Raw genomic sequence first — 24,363 nt, 5'->3', positions numbered from 1 at the left:
ATAGTCACTCTACCATGTAATAGAACACCAACAGTTATTCTTCCTAATTATAACTTTGTATCCATTGCCCAACCTCTCCCCACCTCCCCTCCTTCTTCCCTTCCCTGGCCTCTAGTAACCACTATTCTACTCTCTATTTCTACGAGATCAACTTTTTTAGATTTCATATATGAAAAACATCACGTGCTATTTGTCTGTCTATGCCTGGCTTATTACATTTATCACATGTTCTTCAGGTTCATCCATGTTGCCGCAAATGACAGATTTCATTCTTTTTTATAGCTGAATAGTATTCCACTTGTGTATATTCACCACTTTTCCTTTATCCATTTGTCTGCTGATGGACGTTTAGGTTGATTCCATCTCTTGGCTATTGTGAATAGTGCTGCAGTAAACATGGGAGTGCAGATATCTCTTTGACGTACTGATTTCAATTCCTTTGTATATACACCCGGTAGTGGAATTTCTGAGTCATGTGGTAGTTCTATTTTTAATTTTTTGAGAAACCTCCATACTATTTTCTATAACATCCGTACTAATTTACGTTCCCACCAACAGCATCCTCACCAGCATTCGTTATTTTTTTGTCTTTTTGATAATAACCATTCTAACTGGTGAGAGATGTTATCTCATTGTGTGGTGTGAGATGATATCTCATTGTGGATTTGATTTACATTTCCTTGACAGTTAGTGATATTGAGCATTTTGTCATATGCCTGCTGGCCATTTGTATGTTTTCTTTGGAGAAATACCTATTCAAGTCATTTACCCATTTTTTATTATTATTATTTTTTGTTTGTGTTTTTTTAGCTATTGAATTGTTTGGCTTTCTTATGTATTCTAGATATTAACCATTTGTTGGATGAATAGTTGCAAATATTTTCTTCCATTCTCTAGGCTGTTTCCTTGCTTTGTTGAGTGTTTGCTTTGCTGTGCAGAAGCTTTTTAATTTGATATAATTCTTCTTGTCTATTTTTGCTTTTGTTGCCTGTGCTTTTGTGGTCTTACCCAAAAAAATTCTTGCCAAGACCAATGTCGTGAAGCATTTCTTCTATGGTTTCTTCTAGTGGTTTTATAGTTTAGAATCTTGCATTTAATTCATTAATCCATTTTGGGTTGATTTTTGTATATGGTGAGAAATAGGGGTCTACTTTTCATTCTTCTGCATGTGAATATCCAGTTTTCCCAGTACCGTTTATTGAAGAGACTGACTTTTCCCCAATATGTATTCTGGCACCTTTGTTGGAAATCTATTTATTTTCATTTTTTAAATTTTTATGCAGCCCTATAATTTGCACCCCATGAATTTTTAGGGAAGGTTAGACCAAGGTTTAGCACTGTTTGATGAGTAGGCTTAAGAAGGGTGAGGAGGTTGTGAAGACTTTACATTTTGTTGCTTTCTAAGGATTGGAGCTGGTCCTTACCAGCACAATTTGGGAGACAATGGAAAGCTCCTTTTGTAATGGATACCATCCTTTAAATCTCATCCCAGGATAAAGATTCCCTTTTGGAAATCTGTCCCCTTTAAAATGCAGACATTTTAGTGAGGAGCAAAGCTTGAAAATTAAAATCCTGACTTGGACTAGAAAGGGACGACTTTGCCCTCTTCTAGAATAGAGCTTCTTAAAATATGGGTTCTCTTGGTCCCTTTCAGAGTGTCCATGTTGACATTTGTGCAAAAGCAATGGTGAATGAAACTGCTGGCATCTTAATTTGAATAAAGGCAGTCACATTGAATGACACTAGTAGCCATGTATTCTTTACTGTCATACACTTGCACACACACGCACATATACACATATTTCACTTAAGAATGTCCTTAAGACAGTTACATTTATTAATTTTATTGAATCTTGATTCTTGAGTACATGTCTCTTTAATGTTCTGTATGATGAAATGAGAAGTACACCTGAGTCTACTGAAGTACTATGGTGTTTCAGGGAAAATACTTTCATGATTGAGTTGCCAGCTGAACTAGCCACTTTTCCATGGAGCTCCCTTGAAAGCAAAAAAAAACAGACAAACTGTGGTTATTCAGACTTGAGTGTTTGGCAGACACTTTCTCAAAAAAATAAATGAATTAAGCCAGCCTCTGCAAAGAAAATAACTGACAGTATTTGTTACCAATAATAAAATGAAGCTTTCAAACAAAAATTAGAATTTTGGAAAACTTGTATTCATTGTCATGAGCTTGACAGCTTCCTAATATTTAAAGATTTTTCTGATGAGATTGGTGGTGATATGAACTCATGTGATGTTTTGATATTATATAATGAAAAGTGTCAAAATGTAGATGATCTGCATAACTCAGTGATCCAATATTTTCTAGATGACCAACACATGATGTTCAAAATCATGCAGGCTAAAAAGATCCACTCAAATTATAATACAGAACACAGGATTTTAATGTAACAGAGTACAAAAAGTTAATTGATATGGTTTCAGATTCCATACTCTAATTAACCTTTAAGAAACTACCACCTGTTTAGTTTATTGTGGTATGAAAGATGAAAATCTGCAACATGACAACAGATTGAATGAGAAGCAAATATGGGAATTCAGCTCGCTTCTGCCAAGCCTGATATTAAAGAGAAAGCCATGCCACTCTTTTTGCTAAATCTGTTTTGTCTGAGAACACATAGTTGTCATAAAAATGTTATTCATGTCATGTATAATGGGTTTATTACTGTTACCTTTAAATGAAATAATAAGTAAATGTAATTTTCTCAGTGTTGATTTCTAAAATAGTAAATATTAGCAGATATAAGTCACATCAACAAATACGGGGGAGTCAATCATTTTTAAGATTGTGACAGGGATCTGAGATCAAATGTTTGAGGACTGTTGTTCTAGAGCAATCTTCTTGACCTTACAAATGGGTAGCAGAAGCCACAAAAGGTGCTATGACTCATCTACTGTGTGATAATTGTGACTAGATCACGGCTCTGCAAACCACTGTTCCGATGTTTGTTTTTTTCTACTCTACACCATTAACCATGACTACCTTCACGTGAACAAGCTGATCGGCTACTCCCCAGGGAGAAAGGTGGTGGGAGAGGCTCTGATGGAGGCCAGTGGGGATAGGGCTTTCCCACAGTCCGGAATGACAGGCCAGGTAAGAGGCTAAGTGGCCTTTTCCAGGCTCCGGGCTCCTCTAGCTGGGGAGACGGGGCTGGGAGAGACGAGGGGGTGCAGGTGGAGGAAGATCACTGCCTACTTCAAATTTCATGCCTCTTGTTCTGATATACAGTGAGCTTTTCTGTTCCCATTGTCTTTCCTCCAGGGAGTTTGCCCGTTGGAAAGTGAACAACTTGGCTCTGGAAAGGAAAGACTTCTTCAGTCTGCCATTGCCTCTGGCCCCAGAGTTCATCCGGAACATCCGCCTTCTCGGAAGGAGACCCAACCTGCAACAGGTTACGGAAAACCTGATCAAAAAGTACGGCACTCATTTCTTACTTTCTGCCACCCTCGGAGGTAAGCAGCAAACATCACGGTCCCAAGCTAACGGGTGGCCAGACCCTTGAAAACAGCTGTAAGATCCACTGAGTGCAGCTCCAACAGTCAGCCTGGTCTTTTGTTCTCCCTGGCCTTTTAGTGCCTGAGAAACGTTGTCTTTCTGGTGCATTTGAGAACAATGCAGTCTCCCGACATCCCAGTTACCCCCAGCACTTGTCTATTTGCTTAAAACCCTAAGAAGGGGGTGTGGAGTGAGGACGTTGCGGGGCGGACAGGCTCCTGCCAAGCACACGCCGGCAGGGGGCGCTCCCAATTTTCGTTAGCCTGAGCGCTCTACCCCGAGGCTGCTCCACTCTAATGTCTGCTGCGGCTGCAGCGGTCGGACCGACAGGCGAAGGGCTGGATGCCCCTGGGGTGCCTGACCCCTGCTTCAGCTCCATAAAGGCCGGTGACTGGCGAAGCCAACGGCGATGATGCTGGGCTGCTGGCTCATCCCCGGCGGGGCTGCGGGGGGAGCGGGCGGAGAGCAACGAGTGCCGGGACCGGGCAGAGCCGAGAGCTCCGGGGAGGCCGCGCCCTCTCTGCCCCGGAAGAAGAAAGCAGGAGTCGTCAGGGCACCCAGCGCGCTGTCGGATGCACGGGAGGAAGCGCTCGAGGAAGCGCTCGGGGCGCAGGCCGGCTGCCGGCCTGTGGGGGACGGCGAGTGCGCCATGGGGAGGAGGGAGGTCGAGCCTCAAGGCGTTTGCCGTTCTCGGGGAGCAGGACAGCCGTGGCGCAGGGAGATCGCGCGAGGCGGAGATCAACAGGCTGTTACATGGCTGCGCGGGGGCAGGGAGGAGCTCTCTCAGATGTAAAGGACTAAGAGGAAGGGGCCTCGGAGGCGGGAGGCCTCGTGGCCCTGGCGCGGTGGGGCCGTTCCGAAGGCGGGGAGCAGAGTGGCGGCAGGGCCCGCGCCCCCTCTTCGCCCTGCCTGCCCGGGCCGCGGGTTCCCCGTCCTCGCAGGTCGGGCGTTCGGGAGCAGAAATGGCGCCTCACCCACGAACCCGTGTTGTTTGCCACAGGAGAGGAGTCCCTGACTATTTTCGTGGACAAGCGGAAACTGAGCAGAAAGACCGAGACGACAGGAGCCGCCTCTGTGGTCGGGGGCGGTGGCAACGGCTCCGCCGTGTCCCTGGAGACGCTGCACCAGCTGGCGGCCTCGTACTTCATCGACAGGGAGAGCACGCTGCGGCGGCTGCACCACATCCAGATCGCCACGGGGGCCGTCAAGGTAAGGCCTAGGCACGGGCTGGGGCGGGCAGAGAGAAGCCGGGCCGGAACCGCGACCCGCTCCGGGGCAGCCAGCCCGGCTGCTGGAAGAGCAGAGGCTTTCTGACGAGGCACAGCCCGTCCCCAGACACGGTCTGGTCGTCCGTCCCACGGCAGACACTCACGGGGCGCGCACTCTCAGGCAGGCTGCAGCAGAGGCTCTGGGCGACGGCAGATGAGGTCCCTGCTCTCGGAGACTTCGCACTCGAGGGGGGGATGAAGGTCACCAGTGCAAAGTGACAAAATAGTTTCTGACAATGTTATAAAGAAAAGACATAAGGGACACATTCCTGGGGTGCGGTGAGGGAGCAGATCCTATTAGTTAGATTGCTAGGGGAGGGCACGCTGGAGTGTGGACTGTGAGGCCAAGATCTGGACGATAAGAAACCAACCATGTGTAGAATTGAGGGAAGCATGTTCAGGCAGAGGGGATGGTAAGTGCTAAGGCCCTGAGGCAGGAACCGGCTGGCGCCTCATTGCAACACAGAAAAGAGGCGAGTAAGAAAGACATTGGTACAAGACGAGATTCAGAAATAGGCTGAAGCCAGATCGCATGGCCACGAAAACAAATTTTAATATAAGTCAAAGTGCAGTGAAAAACCACTGGAGAGTTTTACCAGGGGAGCGACATGATCTTATGTATGTTTTTAAAAGATCAATGGTTATTGTGACTTAAATAAGTATAACCTTAATCATATCTTGTCTACTTACATCTAGGAGATTTCTAGTAGAGTTCATGTTGTTTTAGGGAAGACTAATGAAAATACTATACTTGAGAATGCAGTTTTTAAAAAAATTCTAAGTATAAAGTTAAGGTGGCGAACAGATACCAAACTTGTCTTATGTTCTGCTTTTTTCCCATCTGAAGCTCATAAGGAAATTTTGTGTATTTATTCATTCATTCAATAAATATTTATTGAGCACCTATTATGTGTTAGGCACTGTTTTGGGTCTTGAGAATACAAGAGCGAACAAAACCTATAAAGTCCCTGCCCTCATGAAGCTTGAATTCTAATAGCAGAGACATAATTAAATAAACATATAGGAATACCTCATTTATTGTGCTTGCTTCATTGTGCTTTGCGGATATTGTGTTTTTTACAAATTGAAGGTTTGTGGTAAACCCGAGTTGAATAAGTCTGTTGGCACCATTTACCAACAGTCTGTGCTCACTTTGTGTCTCTGTGTTACATTTTGGTAACTCTCATAATATTTCAAATTTTTTTATTATTATTATATCTGTTACGGTGGTCTGTGGTCAGTGACCTTTGATGTCACTATTGTAACTGTTTTGGGGCACCATGAACAGTGCCTATATAAGACGGCAAACTTAATTGACACATGTTCTGTGTGTTCTGATTGCACTGATCAGCCATTCCCCCATCTCTCTTCCTCTCTTCAGGCCTCCCTATTCCCTGAGACACAAAAATATTGAAATTAGGCCCATTAATAACCCTACAATGGCCTTTAAGTGTTCAAGTGACAGGAAGAGTTGCACATCACTCATTTTAAATCAAAACCTAGAGATGATTAAGCTTAGTGAGGAAGGCGTGTCAAAAGCCAAGACAGACCAAAAGCTAGGCCTCTTGTGCCAAACAGCCAAGTTGTGAATGCAAAGGAAAAGCTCTTGAAAGGAATGAGAAGTGTCCTCCAGTAAACACATGAATGATAAGAAAGCAAAACAGCCGTATTGCTCATGTGGAGGAAATTTCAGTGGTCTGAATAGAAGATCAAACCAGCCACAACATTCCCTTAAGCCAAAGCCTAATTCAGAACAAAGCCCTAACTCTCTTCGATTCTGTGAAGGCTGAGAGAGGTGAGGAAGCTACAGAAAAAAAATAAAACTTTGATGCTAGCAGAGGTTGGTTGGTTCATGAAGTTTAAGGAAAGAAGTCATCTCCATAACATAAAATTGCAAGGTGAAACCGCAAGTGCTGATGTATAATCTGCAGCAAGTTATCCAGATCCAGCTAAGATCACTGATGAAAGTGGCTGCACTAAACAACAGATTTTCAAGGTAGACGCAATAACCTTCTACTGGAAGAAGATGCCAACTAAGACTTTTGTAGTGAGAGAGAAGTCAATGCCTGCCTTCAAAACTTCAAAGGACAAGCTGACTCTCTTGTTAGAGGTTAATGCAGCTGGTGACTTTAAGTTGAAGCCAATGCTCATTTATCATTCTGAAAATCCTAGGGACCTGAAGAATTATGCTAAATCTCCTCCATCTGTGCTTTATAAATGGAACAACAAAGCCAGGATGACAGCACATCTATTTACAACATGGTTTACTAAATATTTTAAGCCCACTGTTGAGAACTACTGCTCAGAAGAAAAGACTCCTTTCAAAATAATGTTCTTTGACAATGCACCTGGTCACCCAAGAGCTCTGGTGAAGATGTACAAGGAAATGAATGTTGTCTTGATGTCTGCTGATACAACATCCACTCTGTAGCCCATAAATCAAGGAGTAATTTTGACTTTGAAATATTATTTAAGAAATAGATTTTGCATAACCATAGCTGCCATAGATAGTGATTTCTCTAATGGATCTGGGCAAAGTAAATTGAAAACCTTCTGGAAAGGATTCACCATTTTAGATACCATTAAGAACATTTGTGATTCATGGGAGGAGATCAAATATCAACATTAACAGGAGTTTGGAAGAGGTTGATTCCAACCCTCATCGATGACTTTTGGGGGGTTCAAAACTTGAGTGGAGGAAGTCACTGCAGATGTGGTGGAAATAGCAAGAGAACTAGAATTACAAGTGGAGCCTGGAGATGGGACTGAATTGCTGCAATCTTATGCTTAAACTTGAATGGATGAGGAGTTGCTTTTTATGAATGAACAAAGAAAGTGGTTTCTTGAGATGGAATCTACTCCCGGGGAAGATGCTGTGAGCATTGTTGAAATGACAACAAAGGATTTAGAAAATCACCTAAACTTAATTGATAAAGCAGTGGCAGGGTTTGAGAGGAATGACTCCAGTTTTGAAAGTTCTACTGTGAGTAAAATGCTGTCAAACAGCATGCATGCTATGGAGAGATCTTTTGTGAAAGAAAGAGTCAATTGATGCAGCAAACTTTATTGTTGTCTTACGTTAAGAAATTGCCACAGCCACCCCAACCTTCAGCCACCACCACTCTGATCAGTCAGCAGCCACCAGCATTAAGACAGGACCCTCCACCAGCAAAAAGATGATGACTTACTGAAGGCTCAGATGATTGTTAGCATTTTCTAGCAATAACATATTCTCTTAATTAAGGTATGTGCAATTTTTTAGACATAATGCTGTTACACACCTAATAGACTACAGTATAGTATAAACATGACTTTTATATACACTGGGAAGCCAAAAAATTTGTGTGACTCGCTTTATTGTGACATTCTCTTTATTATTGCAGTGGTCTGGGACTGAACCCACAGTATCTGTAAGGTTTGCCTGTACAATGTCAGGTGGTGATTAATAGTATGGAGAAATGAATCCAAGTAAGAGAATACGGAGTAATGGGGACACGGACTTCAGGGAAGACCTGTCTGAAGGAATGACACTTAAGCAGAGACATGTATGAAGTAAGGGAGTGAGCCATGTGGGTATCTTGAATGAGAACATTCCAGATGAGGGAAGAGCAAGTGCAAATGCCCTAAAGGGAAAGTGTACTGGGTGTGATCCAGGAACACCAAGGAAAGCAGTGTCGCTGGCATAGGGTCAAGAGAGGAGTGAAGTGAGAGATGAGGCTACAGAGGCTGCAGGGGCCAGAGCATGAGGGCCTTCCTGATTCGGAGTGGAGAAGAAAGGGGACCCCAGAGATAAGTGCAGTGGTCAAGGTGAGACAGAATGGTGACTCAGACAAAGCTGATGACACGGAGGCAGTGAGAAGTTGGCAGATTCAGAATATATTTTGATGGCAGGGCCTACAAAATTAGATAACGTACTGGAAGAAAGAAGTCAAGATTTACTGTGAGGTTTTTTGGCCAGAGCACCAAATGAACAGTGACTCCGTTTACTGAGAAGGATAACACAGGGAAGAGGTATGGATCTGAAAGAAAGAAATCAAGAATTTGGTTTTAGACATGTTGAATTTAATATTCCTATTAGACATCCAAGTAGAGATATTTAGCAGTCAATTGGACATAAACACCAGGATTTCAAGAGAAAGGTCATGACTGCAGATACAAATTTTGCATACAAATATATGCACTGTATAGTTGATATTTAAACTACGGGAAAGGATGAGATGAGATCAATCAAGGTAAAGTGGCCCCAGGACTGAGCTGTGAAGCACCCTGATATTTAGAAGTGGGGAAGAGGAGGAGGCCACAACCAAGAAGACTGAGACAGAAGAGAAAGGCATGAAGAGAACCAAAGTGGGATCACAAAGCCATGTGAAGAAAGTGTTTCCAAAAAGAAGGACTAGCAACTGTGTTAAAAGCTGTTAAGAGGTCACAAAAGTGCAGATTGAGGGGGATCTTCCATTGTGCGATGGAGGGGTAGCTGGTAACATGGGGAAGAGTGGTTCCATGGCAGGAAAGGTGCGAAAGGCCGAGTGGAGAAGACTCAAGAGAGGAAGCAAAGTGAGCAATCGGATACAAGTAGAAACGATGCTTTTTCTACAAAGGCAAACAGAAAATCGGTGCTAACTGGAGAGAGATGTGGGGTCAAGGGAGGTTGTGTTTCTGTTTTTAAGATGGAAGATATTCCGGCATATTGGCCTGCTGGTTAAAATAATTTAGTAGAAAGGGAGCAAGTGATGATTCAGGAGAGGCAGGAGATGTTTGCTGGAGCAAAGTCCTTGAATCGGTGAGAGGGTTGGCATTTCAGCACGAGCAGAGGCACTGGTCTCACACAGGGGCGTGAGCACTTCACCCCCTGTAACAAGAGGCGATACAGAACACACAGGACAAATGCAGGAGGGTGTTTGACATGGTAGTGTGAAGACGCAGTTGTTTTCTTCACATTAATTCTATTTTCTAGGTGAAACTAGAGACAAAGTCCTTGGCTAAAAGGAAGATGAGAGAATTGTTGAGAAAAGAATGCAGGGAATTCATGCATGAAGCTTCCCAAGTGTCTGTTGACTAGATAAATGTAGTAGATTTCTGGGTAGCGCCGAGGGCCTGCTTGAGACTCATGGTCATAATTATAACATGAGACCAGTCAGCATAGTTGTAAGTTTTATCAGCTACATTTAGCAGTTCGCATAGAGGCAAGCATGGAACAGATGGAGAGTTGGATTTAACCAAGATGTGTGTGTGTGTGTGTGTGTGTGTGTATGTGTGTGTGTGTGTATGTACATGATGAAAGAAGAAAGAGGCAAGAGAGTTGAGAGTATACACAAAGGAGTGATTGTAGTGACAGACCAGGGAATCTAAGTCGGGCAAGGAGTGAAAAGAGGCCACTGAGGGGTGATAGAAAGTCAAAAGTTGGTCGGGTCCAAAGATTGGAAGTGTAAGTCGGTTTGATGATTTGTTAAAGGGAAGAGACTAGGGCAAGTATGAGTGGATAATGCTTGATATTGAGACCATAAAGAAACGCTATGCCCTGCAACCTAGTTTTACTGGTAACTGCATTCCCTCTATAATCTCTTAGTGGCAGTGAGTGAGGGGAAGTAACTAGAAAAATAAACTGGGATGAGGAGGGCTAATGGGTAACAGGCTTCTGGCTTCAAAGGATCCAAAGAGGGTCAGAAAGAAAGGAGGAACAGTGTCCGAGATTTCACAGTGGAGAACCCACCTCACTTCCACGCCCAGGAGCATGAGTGGTGAGAAAGGAAACAGCCATTGCTAGAGACACCTACAGGGAAACCATGTCCTCAGGGTCAGTGGGGTTGTGGTTAGAACAAAAAGGCAAAGTAGACTCTTGAGAAGAGATTGAGATTATAGGGGTTCTGCTGAGAACTGATCATGATATCCAGACAGCACAGTGGAAGTTAACTGAAGAGAAAAGATCAGGTTAGGAGATTAGGGAATGTACAAGGTCTGAGTGACAGTCTGAGAGATGAGAATGACTTTCCATTAACAGGGATGTAGGGTACATTTGGGAGCTTGGTATCTTAGGCAGCTTAAAATGATGAGAAAGCACTATTAGTAGCAGAGAGTAGGTTTTGTCAAGAAGATAGAACTCTGTGGAAGTCCCTGTCCCCATTCAGTCCTGTAGTGGGCTGTGTCAAAGTTGGAGAAAAATTAGTCTTATCAGGAAATGAAAGGTAGGCATTGGATCAACAACTTAAAGATTCCAGTAATAGTGTTCCTTCCTGTCCCTTGACCTGACTTTACACTTCTATCACCCTTTAATGGCCTCATTCCCCTTTGCCTCACTTAAATTCCTTGATCCATCACTATAATCACTGTCCTGCATATGTCTTCAACTTGCCCTTCACCGTCTCCTCATGCCCCTGCCATTCCCTTAGTCCAGGACTTCATCAGCTGGTACCTGGTTTTCTTGTGTTATCCCTCTGCATCCATTCTCACCTCTTCCCTGTGATTCACCCTCTGTGCCGCTACCATAAGCTCAAATCATCACATCAAATCATTCCCTGCTAAAATCCTTCAATGGCTCCAGACTGTACATGGGACAGAGCCCACACCGCTGTCCCCCAGCCCGGGTGGCAGTGTGATGCAGTGGAGAGAACACAGGCTGAAACCCACAAGCCTGATCTCTGCCGCTACTCATGGTGGGGTTTTGAGCAAGTTGACAAACTTCTCAGAACCTCAGTTTGCTCATCGTAAAATTGTTGAACACTTAAAACAATGTATGTCTTGAAGTTTTCCATGAGATTTAATAAGGAAACGTCTAGATAGATGAACCACGGCGCCTTGGGAGCTGGAAAAGGACTAATGCCCCTTCTTAACAAAACTGTACTACCATTGAAAGTCTGTCTTTGCTGCTTCTAGTTTCATCTCTAAACAGTTCTTTGCTACTTGTCCCCATCCCATGGTCCCCCGTCCACCTTTCGCCCTCCATTCCTATTGTGTAATCCAGTCATACCTAAATATCAGGCTCTACCCAAATATGCCATGTTCTCATATCTCACCCTCCTGGTACTTGCTGTTTGATTTACTTGCGATGCTTGTCTCTTCACCTGAGTGGCTATTCCTCACCCTTCTTTGCTCAGCTCAAACAGGTGACTATTTTGTGAAGCCTTTCCTAACCCTTGGGGCAGTTAAATGCTCCTCTTTAGTGTTTCAAGGATATGCCTTATTTGTAGGGCTTATTTGAATTATAATTGCCAGCCAACATGACAGTCTCCACATGAGACTATGAGGTCCTTGTGGAAGAGACCGAGCCTGGTTCAAGTGTGATTCCCAATAAGAACACAGTTTGCCACATTGTAGGTAATGAGTGAAGGCTTGTTGAGCAAATGAATGAATGAGTCGCTGGACGTGGCATTTTCCACGCAGATTAGATGCTTCCGCTCAATGCATGTGCAAGTACATATAAGCTTAGTGTTGCAGGTGTCCCCTTGGGTAGGAGCACAGTCATTACTCTGGATGGAGATGGATGGGGTGGGGGCTCTGCTCACCTGCTCTACCTTAGTGAAGGAAAAAATCCTCCAGCATATCTGCCTGTTTCTTGTTTCTGTAAGTAGCTGTGGGCTTACTTTTAACCCTTTCTGAGCAACTCCCTTGCACTAACATGGAGATATGCCCCCTCTGGTTTATCTGATACCTTCCTCCAAGGCCCTGTTGAACGTCCCCCCTGTTACAAGGTTTGCCCTGATCAGCACACACCTCTATTATAGGATTTGTCACATTACACTGTGGCTGTTTACATGCCAGTTTCCCCGCTCCCCACACCCACCACAACAGTAGATTTTAAAGCAGTAGGGACTCTGCAGCTTACACACAGCTCCGGGTCCCTTTAGAGTGTCTGGCAGGTGGCGAGACACTTAATAAAATGCTTGAGAAGTGAAGGCAGACCACGTGGGTTAGTGGGAAAACAACTTACTCAAGGAAGAAGACGTGGGGTTGGGTTTTAGCCTCGCTGCTTGCTACTTCTTTGACTTTGAGAAGTCATTGAACTCCATTTCTCTCTGCCATGACATGAGTTACCAACTAGTTGACTCACCTGTGCACAGGGCTTACATTCAGCTGATATGGGGACACCAGTTTTTAAAATGTTGAAACACTTCCATGCAGCTGGTAAATAGTCTTCACTCCAACCCCTGCGTGACCCCAACCACCTTTGCTCCTCCCAGAGCCCCCAGACTTTCCTTTGATAGCAACCAAAGGGTGAACGCTCTGCAGGAGGCTTCAGAACTCTGCCTTGGCACTAAGGCTGGCGTCTCCTCTGATGAGTCACTGTCCTCCTCTTCCACCTGCTGATAGATACCGTGAACATCACCCCGACTCTGCCATAGGATTGGGTGCCGCCAAATGATACAGTCCACATGGAAACACTTTGCAAGCTGTGAAGGGTTGTGTGTGTAGTCATCCTGCCATCCTGTCCATAGTTCTCCAGACGGGATCAGGGCCACAAGGAGGAAGGGGCCTGTTCTTAGTTACAGCTCACCCTCTACTCAGTCTAAGGCTGAGGAAGAGCTTGGTGGCGAGGGCTGGACATGCCCACGAGCTGACTGAAGGGAGCTCACTCAGAAGTTCAGGTCGGCCCCACCATGGCAAAAGAGAGTGTTTCTCATGAAGCATCCTTTCAACTTGTTCAGATTCCTACCTGTGGTAGCCAGGGATTCAATTTGCAGCTCTTTTAAGCACATACCAGCAACTCTGCTCTCCCAACCCCGCCCATCGCTCACAATTAGAAGCCCATTTTACTCGGCTCTTAGTGTTGTAGGTGTCCCCTTAGGTAGGACGAGGAAGTGGAGGGTGGGTGGGGAGGAGAGCAGGCACGCCGGAATGAGGGTTTGCACGATCTGGTATTTATGGAAAATTGGATGTGCTAATGAACCTGAGATCCATCAGGGCTTTCTGAAGGCAGGATGGTCTCTGTCAACAGACCAATTAGCACAAAATTATTTTCCCTTACTGAAAGCTTATCTGAGGCACTCTTTGAACGTGTGTGCTGGAGTGAACTGTACTTTCCGTTACCTCCATAAGCCTCTTTATAATCTGCCGAAGCTGTCTGCCTCTTCTACAGAAAAAGGCACAGGATTCTTGTGAAACCTCTGGAGACTCTGGGGCTTTCATCACTTTGGGGCAAAGGGAGGAGAGGTCTCAGGCCGTCCTGGGCCATCCTGCTTGCTCACGTCAGCACTCGGGCCATGTCTGCAAGGGGACCCTGTTCAGGTCTTTCTGTTCTTTCCCCTCCTTACTTCTCTAGGAAGGTGAGAGGTGGTCTCAGAGCAGAAGGCCAATGAAAAGAGATATGAGGTTGCGGCCTGGTGAAACCTGAGTGGGCCTTCCTCACTCGTGGACATCTGGCTCTGGGTCCCTCCCTCTAACAGGAGGTGCACATGGGAGTCATGCTCTTCGTCTGTCCTCACTCCCATCCTTTTGCCACAATTAACAAAGTGAAGCTACTCACACCCTTTCAATGACTTACCTAATTGATTGTCCTCTTGTGGAACCAACCTTCGGAAACAGCAGAGTGGAGCTCAGGAAACAGCATCAAAGACAGCCCAGAATGATGGACAAGATGGTGATGGTGGGGAAGCAGATGGATTGTAGTAGGTAAGAATAGGGGTGGCGCTGAGCGGGAGGGAAGCAAAGCTCCTACTGTGGCTGTTCTCTGACCTGTCCTCCTCTTTGGGTCACATACTATTCTTACCTGATGCTTGTTAGCTCTCTGCCTGCCTGGACCTGGTTAGCGAGTGGCCAAGTCAGGGGTGAGTGCACAGAAAAGGCAGGGAGACACACGGTAACAACGGGGTGGCCAACTTACCTACAGGCAGGACCAGAAAGTCTCAAAATACTATACCCCACTGTGCCACCTCTGCCCTTCTGCCCACTTCATCCAAGAGGGGCAAGCTTCCCCACAACAGCTGGGCCAGTTCTCAGCCAGGGCTCTTCTTGTGGGGACTTTCGTAGCATATGGAAAGAGAAGGCTTGACCTTCAGATGAGGCTGGCTCTGCTTTCCCAGTCCTGTCTGACAATTAGCCAATCAACGCTCACTCAACAAGGACACATTTCTCAGCACGTGTGTCCACATGTGGTGGGAGGTGGGCCCAGGTGTAACCGGGAGAGCAGTGGGGCCACACAGACATAGTTCTTCTCGTCTATGAGCTCCTGACTGGCAATGACTGTGTCTTAGGCATCTGTGAGCTCCGAATGCTCCTTGAATATTTGTTAAATGAATAAATGGATGAATAAAAGAGCGAATGAACAAGTCAAGTGAATCCTAGCCCTGCAGCTGACTGTACGACCCTGAATAAGCCATCTAACTTGTCTGGGCTTAGTTTCCTAGTATATTATAGGGATAATAAAATTGATCTCAAGTCAATACAATTTGTTTTGCCCAATGTTAACATTCTGAGGAGAGGACAAATCCCTAAAATATGTCGGGTGGACTGGTCTGTTTAGAATACCTGTTGTGAAGAGTGACGCATGTAAAGGGGTTGATACGTGGGCCTTTGACCTGCCTGCTGAGGAGATAAGAAGGTGCTCCACTGGAGCCTGAGAACTCCAAAGTTGAAGTCCCCTTCCCGCCACTCCACAACGCTGTGGCCTCGGGCACCGTAACTCTCTGAACCTTGGTTTCCTCCTTTGGAGAGTGATGGTAATGAGATTTGTCCCAGAGAGCTCCTGTGAAGGTTAAAGGGCATGACCTTGGGGGAAGAACGTGGAAGTCTGCAGAAAAGTTGTTCCTGCTCCTGCTGTGGTCTCAGCCCGTCTTTGTGCAGGCTGAGTCCTGCGTCCGTTGCTGGCCCTTGGTCTTTGGAGTTACCTTTCTTTCCTCAACGCCCTCCCCGTCCCTCCAACCCCTACTCATCTTCCAAGACCAATTCATGACTCACCTTGTCCATAAAGCCTTCTCAGACTACTTCAAGCTGCAAGGATCTCTCCCGTCTCTCTCTTGACTGTGCTTTTGGCCCACATCACACCACCTCTCACTTGATTACGCTGTTCCATGTGTGTTTTTTAAGCCTAGGTCCACTAAAAGACATCACTCACACTTTGGCATTCGCCGTGGTAATGAGCAGGGTGCTGGACACACGCACCGTGCACTTCCGAGCCTTATGCTGCAGCTCACGCTGCCCCTTCTTTTCCTCATGTGCATTTCCCTCCCCGCCCTCCTGCCCACTCCCTGCATCTCCTAAGGGACCGGCTCAGACAGCGCTGCCTCTGCTACTTCCCCCCTTGTTGCTCTTTGTTTAGAGATGTGCTTCCTCAGAGCTCACTGCAACACGTGCCTCTGCTGTGACTTGGATGTCTGTGGCTCAGATGTGTGCGTGCCTGCCTTCCGCACAGGTTGTGGCCTCTTCTTGGAGAAGGCAGTGCACAACTCGTTCATCTTTGGGCATGCCTCCCACCCAGCAAAGCCTGGAACATATTACTCATATGTTCTCTTCCTTACTGGGTACCTACTATGTGCCAGACACTGTGCTAACAGCTGTCAACAACATGGTGAGCAGAATAAATACGAGCTTCCCTCCATGGAGCCTGTGGTATGTGGGGCCCAGACATGGATCACATACTGCAGAAAAGGATGTAGAACTACAGCTCCTGGCCTGCCGCGAAGCAGAGGTGCCTGCAACCGGAAGCAGAGGTCAGAGGTATCAGGGTGGATTTCCCCGAGGAACTCGGGAAAGGCGCTCTATGAATGTTTGATGAATTGCATGGAATTGAACAGTGGCTGCTCAATAAATACTTGTTGATCGGTTGATTGATTGTTGGCAAAGTCTGCAGAGATCCTGAGAAGAAAGGGCCTCGGGTCCCCATCATTCTTATTACATAATTATTTCAGTGCCTTTAAAGCTCCCCATTTTTCATCTTATACTTTAACCATCAGGGAAAACTGATGGGCCAACTTTATAATATTCTAAAATGACTCTTTGGTGTTTTGGAATATTACATGGCTGTAAGAGTTTATGTATATTTAATATACTTATTAAAATATGCAGTAAGCCCATGGCTGATTTTCTCTGAGGACGTCTCCGTGCCGAGGTGGGACCTTAATGTTTAATACTAATACTAATACTCATAACTCATATCTCTCCAGTGCGTTTCATCTCCAGGATCCCTAAGCCGCGAGCTCCCTGTCGAGTGGGTGCAGCTGGGCTCTCGAGCAGGCTGGCGGGGACCACAGATGGCCCCCGCCTTCCTCTGGGGGAGGGGAAGGGGCCATTCTGGCTTAAAGGTCTCACTCCTTCCCCAGGTTTCTCTGCTCATGCTGAGTTTTCTCTTCTGAGACACGAATTCCCTCCAGCTCTCTCTGAAGGGCTCCCGCTTATGTACACCTGCTGCCAGCCCCACGTAACAGATACTATCCAGGACAAGGGAGCAAAGTGACTTTATGCTCTTGGGGTAGGAAAAGGCACATGTCATTTTTTGGCTGGTCAAAAACAGGATACGGAGCCTGAGATTGGACAACAGGAGAAGGGAAGTGCAAGGAGAAATCCTCTGCTTGTTATCTAAACCCACACCCTTCTCCTTCCTTCTCTAGGTCACGGAGACCAGGACCGGGCCCCTGGGCTGCAGCAACTATGACAATCTGGACTCAGTCAGCTCTGTCCTGGTGCAGAGTCCAGAGAACAAGGTGCAGTTACTAGGTAAGCAGCCTTGTGCTGGTGTTCATGCCTTTCACACCTGGAGAAAACCTGGTTCACCAAAGAGCAGGAAAAAATCCTGCCTGCCCCACTGGCGTAACCCTTCTTAAGACAAGAACTACCACAAGTTCTGGGACGTGTATTGAGCAATCCCCATCATTCTTTTGATGAAACCTCTGATCTGGTTTTCCCTACTTCCAAGACCCATTGCTCGTGCCACTGGACACCTAAATCCTCCCACTTCAGAGTCCTTCTCGAGATCTCTGTCACTATCCTGTATGAAACAGCAGCCCATCCGTCCTTATAAGCTTTGGTGTAGTTCAGTGAACTCTGTTGTTGTCCAAAAACCCCTCTACTTTACCCTAAGGACACACTGAGGAATAGCTGTCTTTTGCAGCTCAATTAAGAGCTGTACAGACTATGGGGCCATTGGTTACTGTAACCACAGCCTGAGAGTGTCCCCTGCTTTCTGTTATTAGTCTGTTATCTTCCATGGGAGAGCTAAAGCCAGGAGGTGAGTTTGAGAAGAGTGGGAGCCTTTTGATTGGAGACAGAACAAGTAAAACTGGGAAAGCAAAAGGAAAGGGAACCACACTGGGTCTGGAGGTCGGGAACTAAGGGGAGGTGTGCGTCTCCCGCTCCCCATTCCCCGAGCATCCTGGGGTCAGGCTGCACATACTGATCCAGTGGGAAAAGTTTATTTGTCTTAAGGCCTAACTGAATTGGACTCTGTTTAAGATATTATTGTCTCAGCATTACAAAATCAATAGCCCTCACCCAGGGTCTACGATTACAAATTCCAGGCAACCTGACTCAGATGCAACCCAGCAATGCTTTAGGAATCAAGAAATACATTACAAAGAGGAGTAGATAACTCCTTTATTTAGAGCTACCTCAGGCAATTAGCATCCTTCTGCTCCTACGTCCCTTGTTGGGCTGGGTTTGTGTCTGGAAATTAGAGATGAGTGAAGTTCAAAATGTCTGGTTGTTCATTTGGAATAGTTTATGCCGTTTAATTTTACAGCCCATCACTTGTGCTGACATTTCTCAGGCACTTGCTTTACAGCAATGGGAGATGTTCCCATTGAGGGGGCAGCTGGCAGGGGAAGAGAAGGGAAGGACTTGCTGAGGGTTGAAAGGCGCGTGTGGAAGGCTGTGGGGAGGGCTGCCCAAGTGCCATGGTGGGCACAGTGCCAAGGAAGGAAGATTTGGGAGCAGTTCAGAACTAGAGACCTCAAGCAAGATCAACAAACACACACTGCTCCTGGCAATTTTAAGTTATACTTTGAGGTCTGACAAGACTGGGCTATATGCTTTGGGCTCTCTGATTTCCTGCCAAGGACAAGGTCACAGGTGTAAAAATAAAGAGCTGGCAGACATTTGAGGAAAGAGGAGCTCATCATATCTAGAAGTCCTCACATTCCTCATGTTCTCGGCACGAGGTCTCACTATGTACCTACTGGGCAGCCTCCTGCAGGGCTGAGATTGTGTCCAGAGGCCTGCCTATCCTTTGCGCAGCCCTTGGTAAACTGCCAACAGCTGCCTTACTGCGAAACCAGCTAGGAGTACGTTTCTGCTGCAGGCAAACCTGATGTTCTCCACAGATGGGTAAGAAAACAGAAGCTTGGAGCAATTTAGTGCATTATATCCAAGATTAGAAGCTAGTTGGAAAAGGGAGCTGAGAGCCATTCCCATCTCTCCGGGCATGACTGATCTTGGGGCATTGACCACCATCCTACCTCCAAATCTCCCCGAGAGTTAAATGATGTTGTGACGGGGCGGTCAGTCCCCATTATGCAGTATGACCCAATGGGACAAGGACAGGATCAGGCACCAAGCAGACTCTATGAATGCTGTGACTTGGGCAGGTCACTGTGGTCTTCGGGCTTGGATTTCCTTACCGGCAAGAACCCCAGTGTGCACATGAGTGTTACTTACAGTCATATATAGAAAGAACTTGGCATAGTGCCTGGCCACTGTGTGTCCACAATATCTGTCCCTACCTCCCAGCCAGGACAGCCACCTCGGTCATCAAGGCTCATGTGGGAGGCCAAGGAGGCCAGCAATCAGTAATGTCCTAGGATGTGACTGCTAATCTCAGTTAAATTAGAAACAAGATGGCTATAGGAGGCAGAGCAAAAAAGCCCATCAAGCCTTGATTTCTCCCCCGTGAGGGCTGTAAGCTCCTCTTTTATCTGAAACATCGTCCCGTTTCCATCCTAGAAATGCTGATGTGTAGCCAATAAGCCTGTTCTTATGATACGCACGCTCTCAATTTGGCTGATGTGAGGGGTTTGGCTAAGCCTTGGGCTTTGATGTTCCTCATCTGCATTTTCAGATCCTCCCCCATCTGTCACGGGGCAGCAGTAGCCCTCTCTCCCCGTCAGCTTAGCAGGATCAGGCTCTGGGGTGACCTTTCTTGGGCCCGGAATGCACAAGTCAGCAGAACCCCAGCTGGGGTCTATGCAGCCTTGGGTGTGGGAAACTGAGTCTCCACTGGTTCTGCTCAGTGAGTCCTCGACACGTGGCTTCCCCAGGCCTGCAGGTGCTGCTGCCCGAGTATCTGCGTGAGCGCTTCGTGGCCGCAGCGCTCAGCTACATCACGTGCAGCTCTGAGGGTGAGCTTGTCTGCAAGGAGAATGACTGCTGGTGCAAGTGCAGCCCCACCTTCCCGGAGTGCAACTGCCCCGACGCCGACGTCCGGGCCATGGAGGACAGCCTGCTGCAGATCCAGGACTCCTGGGCCACTCACAACCGGCAGTTCGAGGAGTCAGGTGAGCAGCCAGCTGGCCAGAATTCCTTCCCGTCAGTGAGCGGGGCTGCGGGGTGCAGAGGAGCAAGGACGTGGTGGGGAACTCGACTTGGATCCTGACTCGGCCACATACTGTCTCTGTGACCTCAAGCAGGTTACATCGCCACCCTGAGTCTCAAGCGCTTTGGGTTTTTGTGTATGTAAATGCACATAGTAGCTACCTAAGAGGTACGTTTCAAGGACTTAGTAGGCAAAGATAAACAGAATTGAGGGCATAGACCTTGACCGTCTTGTTTGCTGCCGATTCCACGGTGCCAAGTGCGATGCTTGCACATACGGTGAACAACAAATATTTGCTGAATACATAAAGTGTGCGGAATAACTGTGGATGGCACCCAGTGCAAGCTAGTTGTCGCTTGTTGCTGTGATAACTAATATCAATGTTACCTTGAGACCCAGATTCAGAGGAACTGGTTTTGCATCCTTGCCTTATTACTGACCATCTTGATGACCTTGGATTAGCCATGCAGCCTCTCAATGCCTCATTTCTTCTTCTGTCAAAGAGGGAAAGTGATAATGACGGGTGGATGGAGGGCTCACGTGGGGTGATGTAGATGGAGTTAATATATAAAGAACTCTGCATGGTATGTTTACACATTTCAGTACTAAATGAATGGTAGTTACAGGGATACATCTCGAAAACGTGATTTTGGATAAAACAAAGCAAGAGGAAAAAGGTTATGTGTTATATACCTATTTATATGTTTATATATACTATAATAATAATTTATTAAATATAATACATATTTAATACTATTTACATAATGTTTACAAACATGCTAGCCAAAACATAATATTTTTTATGGATAAATACATTTGTAAAAGACATGAAAATATGTGATAATATAAAGAAAACATCCAAGAGAGTGGTTACATGTGGATAGAGAGGAAGGAAAGTTTAGGGCTTTCAAGTACAGTATATTTAGTTTGCCTTATTTCTTAAAGAAGAAACAAAAATCTGAAGCCAATATGGCAAAATAGCAAAAGCGAGGTGGCAGGCACATGGGAGTTTATCTTTTTATTCACCGTACTGTTTTATATGCTTAAATGTTTTAACTGTGCACATGCCAGTTGTTAGTGCCATCACAAGGCATGATTGTCCAGTCTTCTGAGGGGATGAGGAACCAGGCACGTGAGCAATCAAAATGGGCAGAGTCCCCAGGGGTTGCCATTGCAAGTACTAGACAAGATATTCAGTAGCTAAGGAGAATTTCACATTCCAGCTCTCCCACCCCATGCTTTGCACTGTGGTGTTGGGATATGTTCCATAACATGGTTTCAGGCCATCCGCGCTGTGAGTTATTGCCAGTGAACGAAGGAGGGCTGTGTAGACCTCCACCAGAAGACAGAGGGGCTGCAGGTCCCAAGTGAAAGCAGAGCAATGGAGAGACCTGAGCATGAGTTCAGAAAAGATCGTGTGCCCAGGAAGCTCCAAGGAGAACTTAGACACAGCAGGAGCTCAAAACCAGGAAGCTGCTCTGTTGTTCCTAGATTAGCTACAGAAAACAATGGGTATCTGGCCAAGAGTTGAAGCTGAAAAGAGGGGAGGAGTATCGTAGACAGTCAGAGAGAAGGATGTGGAGGGAAGAGGCTGGTCTCAGGGACCGAAAGGTTTCTGAAAAGATTTCTGAGCTGGGTGCTCTACCTTCTCTGTGCCCACATTTGCCAGTCTGGGGCCCACTTGCCATCATGAGCACCTCACGTCTTCCGTAGAGTGCTGTGGTATTATCCAAGCAGATGGCCTCGAGACAGTGCTATGGGTGACTTAGAAGGAGCTATAACGGGGGAAAGATGCATCCAAGATCATTAGCAAAAGCAGGACCTCTGGCCCCTCTGATGGTGGCAGACAATTTTTTGAAATTCAGAAACGTAATAGGGATAGAAAGGATGGAAAAAAAATCCTGAAGCCATATTTTATGATCTGTTAATTATTTTTCAATAAAGCTGTTAATTAAAAAAAAGAACTCGGGAGAGTGGATGTGAAGGCTGCTTCCTCATGCAGTAACTTTGAAGGGATGGGTCTGGGTCCGGGGAGGGCCCACCTGCCTGTCCCAGGACTCCGTGCAGCTGCCCCGCAGCCCAGTCCCTCTGTTCTTGTCCACAGAAGAATTCCAGGCCCTGCTGAAAAGGCTGCCTGAGGACCGGTTCCTGAACTCCACAGCTATCTCCCAGTTCTGGGCCGTGGACACCAGCCTGCAGCACCGCTACCAGCAGCTGGGAGCCAGCTTGCAAGTGCTACTCAAGAAGACCCACCGGATCGTCCGCCGGCTCTTCAACCTGTGCAAGCGCTGCCACCGGCAGCCCCGCTTCCGCCTGCCCAAGGAGAGGTGAGCACCATGGACACAAGAGCCAGAGCTCAGCTCTACCCCTGACAGCTGCTGAGGCCAGGGAGGACCCTCCGTCCAGGGTTTGGGATCTGGAGTGGTGACCAGCACACAGCCTTCCCGTTATGTTGGCCTGCTGACTTGTGTCATTCCCAACTGTGAGTTGAATCTAAAGAGAAACAGAAAGAGAAGCTAATTTACTTTTATCCAAATTATAGTAGATTCAAATGCTGTTCTAATACTCTAATTCTCATTTACTCGTTTCCATTTTAATAAGTCTTTTAGAAAAGAAAGGGGTGGTGTTAAAGCTCATTCACCAATTGCATGTGAGAAACACACATAGTAGATTGTATCAAACCAGTGACTCTGCTCTGAATCACAGGAGGGGAAAGCTGAGACCCCGTGCCCTTAGGGTTAGAGTGGGACTGTATTGTCATAGGTATCACTTGCTCATTTATTTATTTATTCAACAAGTTTTTATTAAGTCTGCATCATATGCTCTACTATTAAGCGATAGGAGATATTAGTAAATTGGAAAGATTTAACAAACACACAGAAACATAAAAACTGGAACATGATAACTATGTAGCAGCCACTTAAATTCATGGTGGCAGGTCATAAATCAAAGCAATAGTCTCCTAGAGGCAAAGACCTGAGAGGATGGCTTCCTCGGAGAAGGACATCCTGCCCAGACTGTGCAGGAAGGGATGGAAATGGCCTGGTCCACACAAGGGAAGACAGTATTCTGGGCAAAGGAAGCTGCCTTCACAGCAACCAAGAGGTGCGGCTCTACCTGAGGCCTGGGGAAGAAGGGAAGCAGGAGAGGAGGGGACAGGCCTACGGGGGTTTTTGAGAGAGATTCATTTATTTTCTTTGAACACACAATTGTTAAAAGCTTACCATGCACTAGAAACAATCCTCATTTCTGAGACTCTGTTGGCCGATAACGCAGTGTCCCTGCTGTCATGGCATGTATAAAGAAGCAGTCTATAAGTAAGTAAACAATAAATAAACACAGTCATTTCAGATACTGATAACTGCTGTGGATTAAATAAAAGCAGGTGATGTGGAGGACAGTGACTGGAGTGGTTCTTTTGAAAGAGACTCCAGGGAAGACCTGTTTGAGGAGGCAACATGAGAGATGAAATTAAACTTTTAAGAAAGTCAGCCATAGAAAATTTCTACTCTTGGGGGAGGAGAGATGGAAGCAGAGAGAATAGAAAGGACGCGGAGACCTTGAGGTAGAAATAAAATTGGCGAGAAATTGGAATGGTTAGAGAGACGTCTTATTTAGAAGGCCAAAAACTTGGATTTGGCACAAAGGATGTTGCAGACCCTGTGTAGGCTTTTGAACGTAAGGAAATGAGGTGCTGCTTGGAGAGCTGAGCCTGGCTGCTTCAAGTGCAAGTTCGATGTCAAATATTTCCGGTGCCGATCCATCAGACACAGAGCTTCAGGCTTTGCACCTTCAGTCCAAAGTGGCACAGTAGGCTTTGAGAACTCGGGGCTTTCATCTTCCTCACTGCCGTCCCTGCCTGTTAGTCAATGTCCTGCATCCCTTAGGGATGATGACAGTCTGTGGCTTCCTTTGACTCTTGCTTCATTTTTATCTCCCCTCTGCAAGGTCCTTGTCCTATTGGTGGAACCGAATCCAGTCCCTTCTCTACTGTGGAGAAAGCACCTTCCCTGGCACCTTCCTGGAACAGAGCCACAGCTGCACCTGCCCCTATGACCAATCTTCTTGCCAGGGCCCCATCCCATGTGCCTTGGGCGAAGGGCCTGCATGTGCCCACTGTGCTCCAG

At 46.3% G+C, this 24,363-nt stretch overlaps 1 protein-coding gene across 1 annotated transcript in view; it reads left to right on the top strand.

Moving 5' to 3' along the window:
• The window catches only part of BRINP2 (bone morphogenetic protein/retinoic acid inducible neural-specific 2), a 106,277-nt gene that overhangs the window by 80,865 nt on the left and 1,049 nt on the right, over nt 1–24,363 (top strand). The window contains exons 4-9 of the mRNA XM_012644644.1: nt 3,284–3,474; nt 4,518–4,726; nt 17,322–17,427; nt 19,962–20,198; nt 22,341–22,563; nt 24,185–24,363. The exon at nt 24,185–24,363 is cut by the window's right edge and continues 1,049 nt beyond it. Coding sequence (XP_012500098.1) covers nt 3,284–3,474; nt 4,518–4,726; nt 17,322–17,427; nt 19,962–20,198; nt 22,341–22,563; nt 24,185–24,363 — 1,145 coding nt within the window. The remainder of the gene's footprint in view (nt 1–3,283; nt 3,475–4,517; nt 4,727–17,321; nt 17,428–19,961; nt 20,199–22,340; nt 22,564–24,184) is intronic.

The sequence above is a fragment of the Propithecus coquereli genome, unplaced genomic scaffold (genome assembly GCF_000956105.1).
Source record: "Propithecus coquereli isolate 6110/MARCELLA unplaced genomic scaffold, Pcoq_1.0 Scaffold216, whole genome shotgun sequence".
NCBI lineage: Eukaryota > Metazoa > Chordata > Mammalia > Primates > Indriidae > Propithecus > Propithecus coquereli.
The sequence above is the reverse complement of the archived record's forward strand: the minus strand, read 5'-3'. Positions and strand labels throughout refer to the sequence as shown.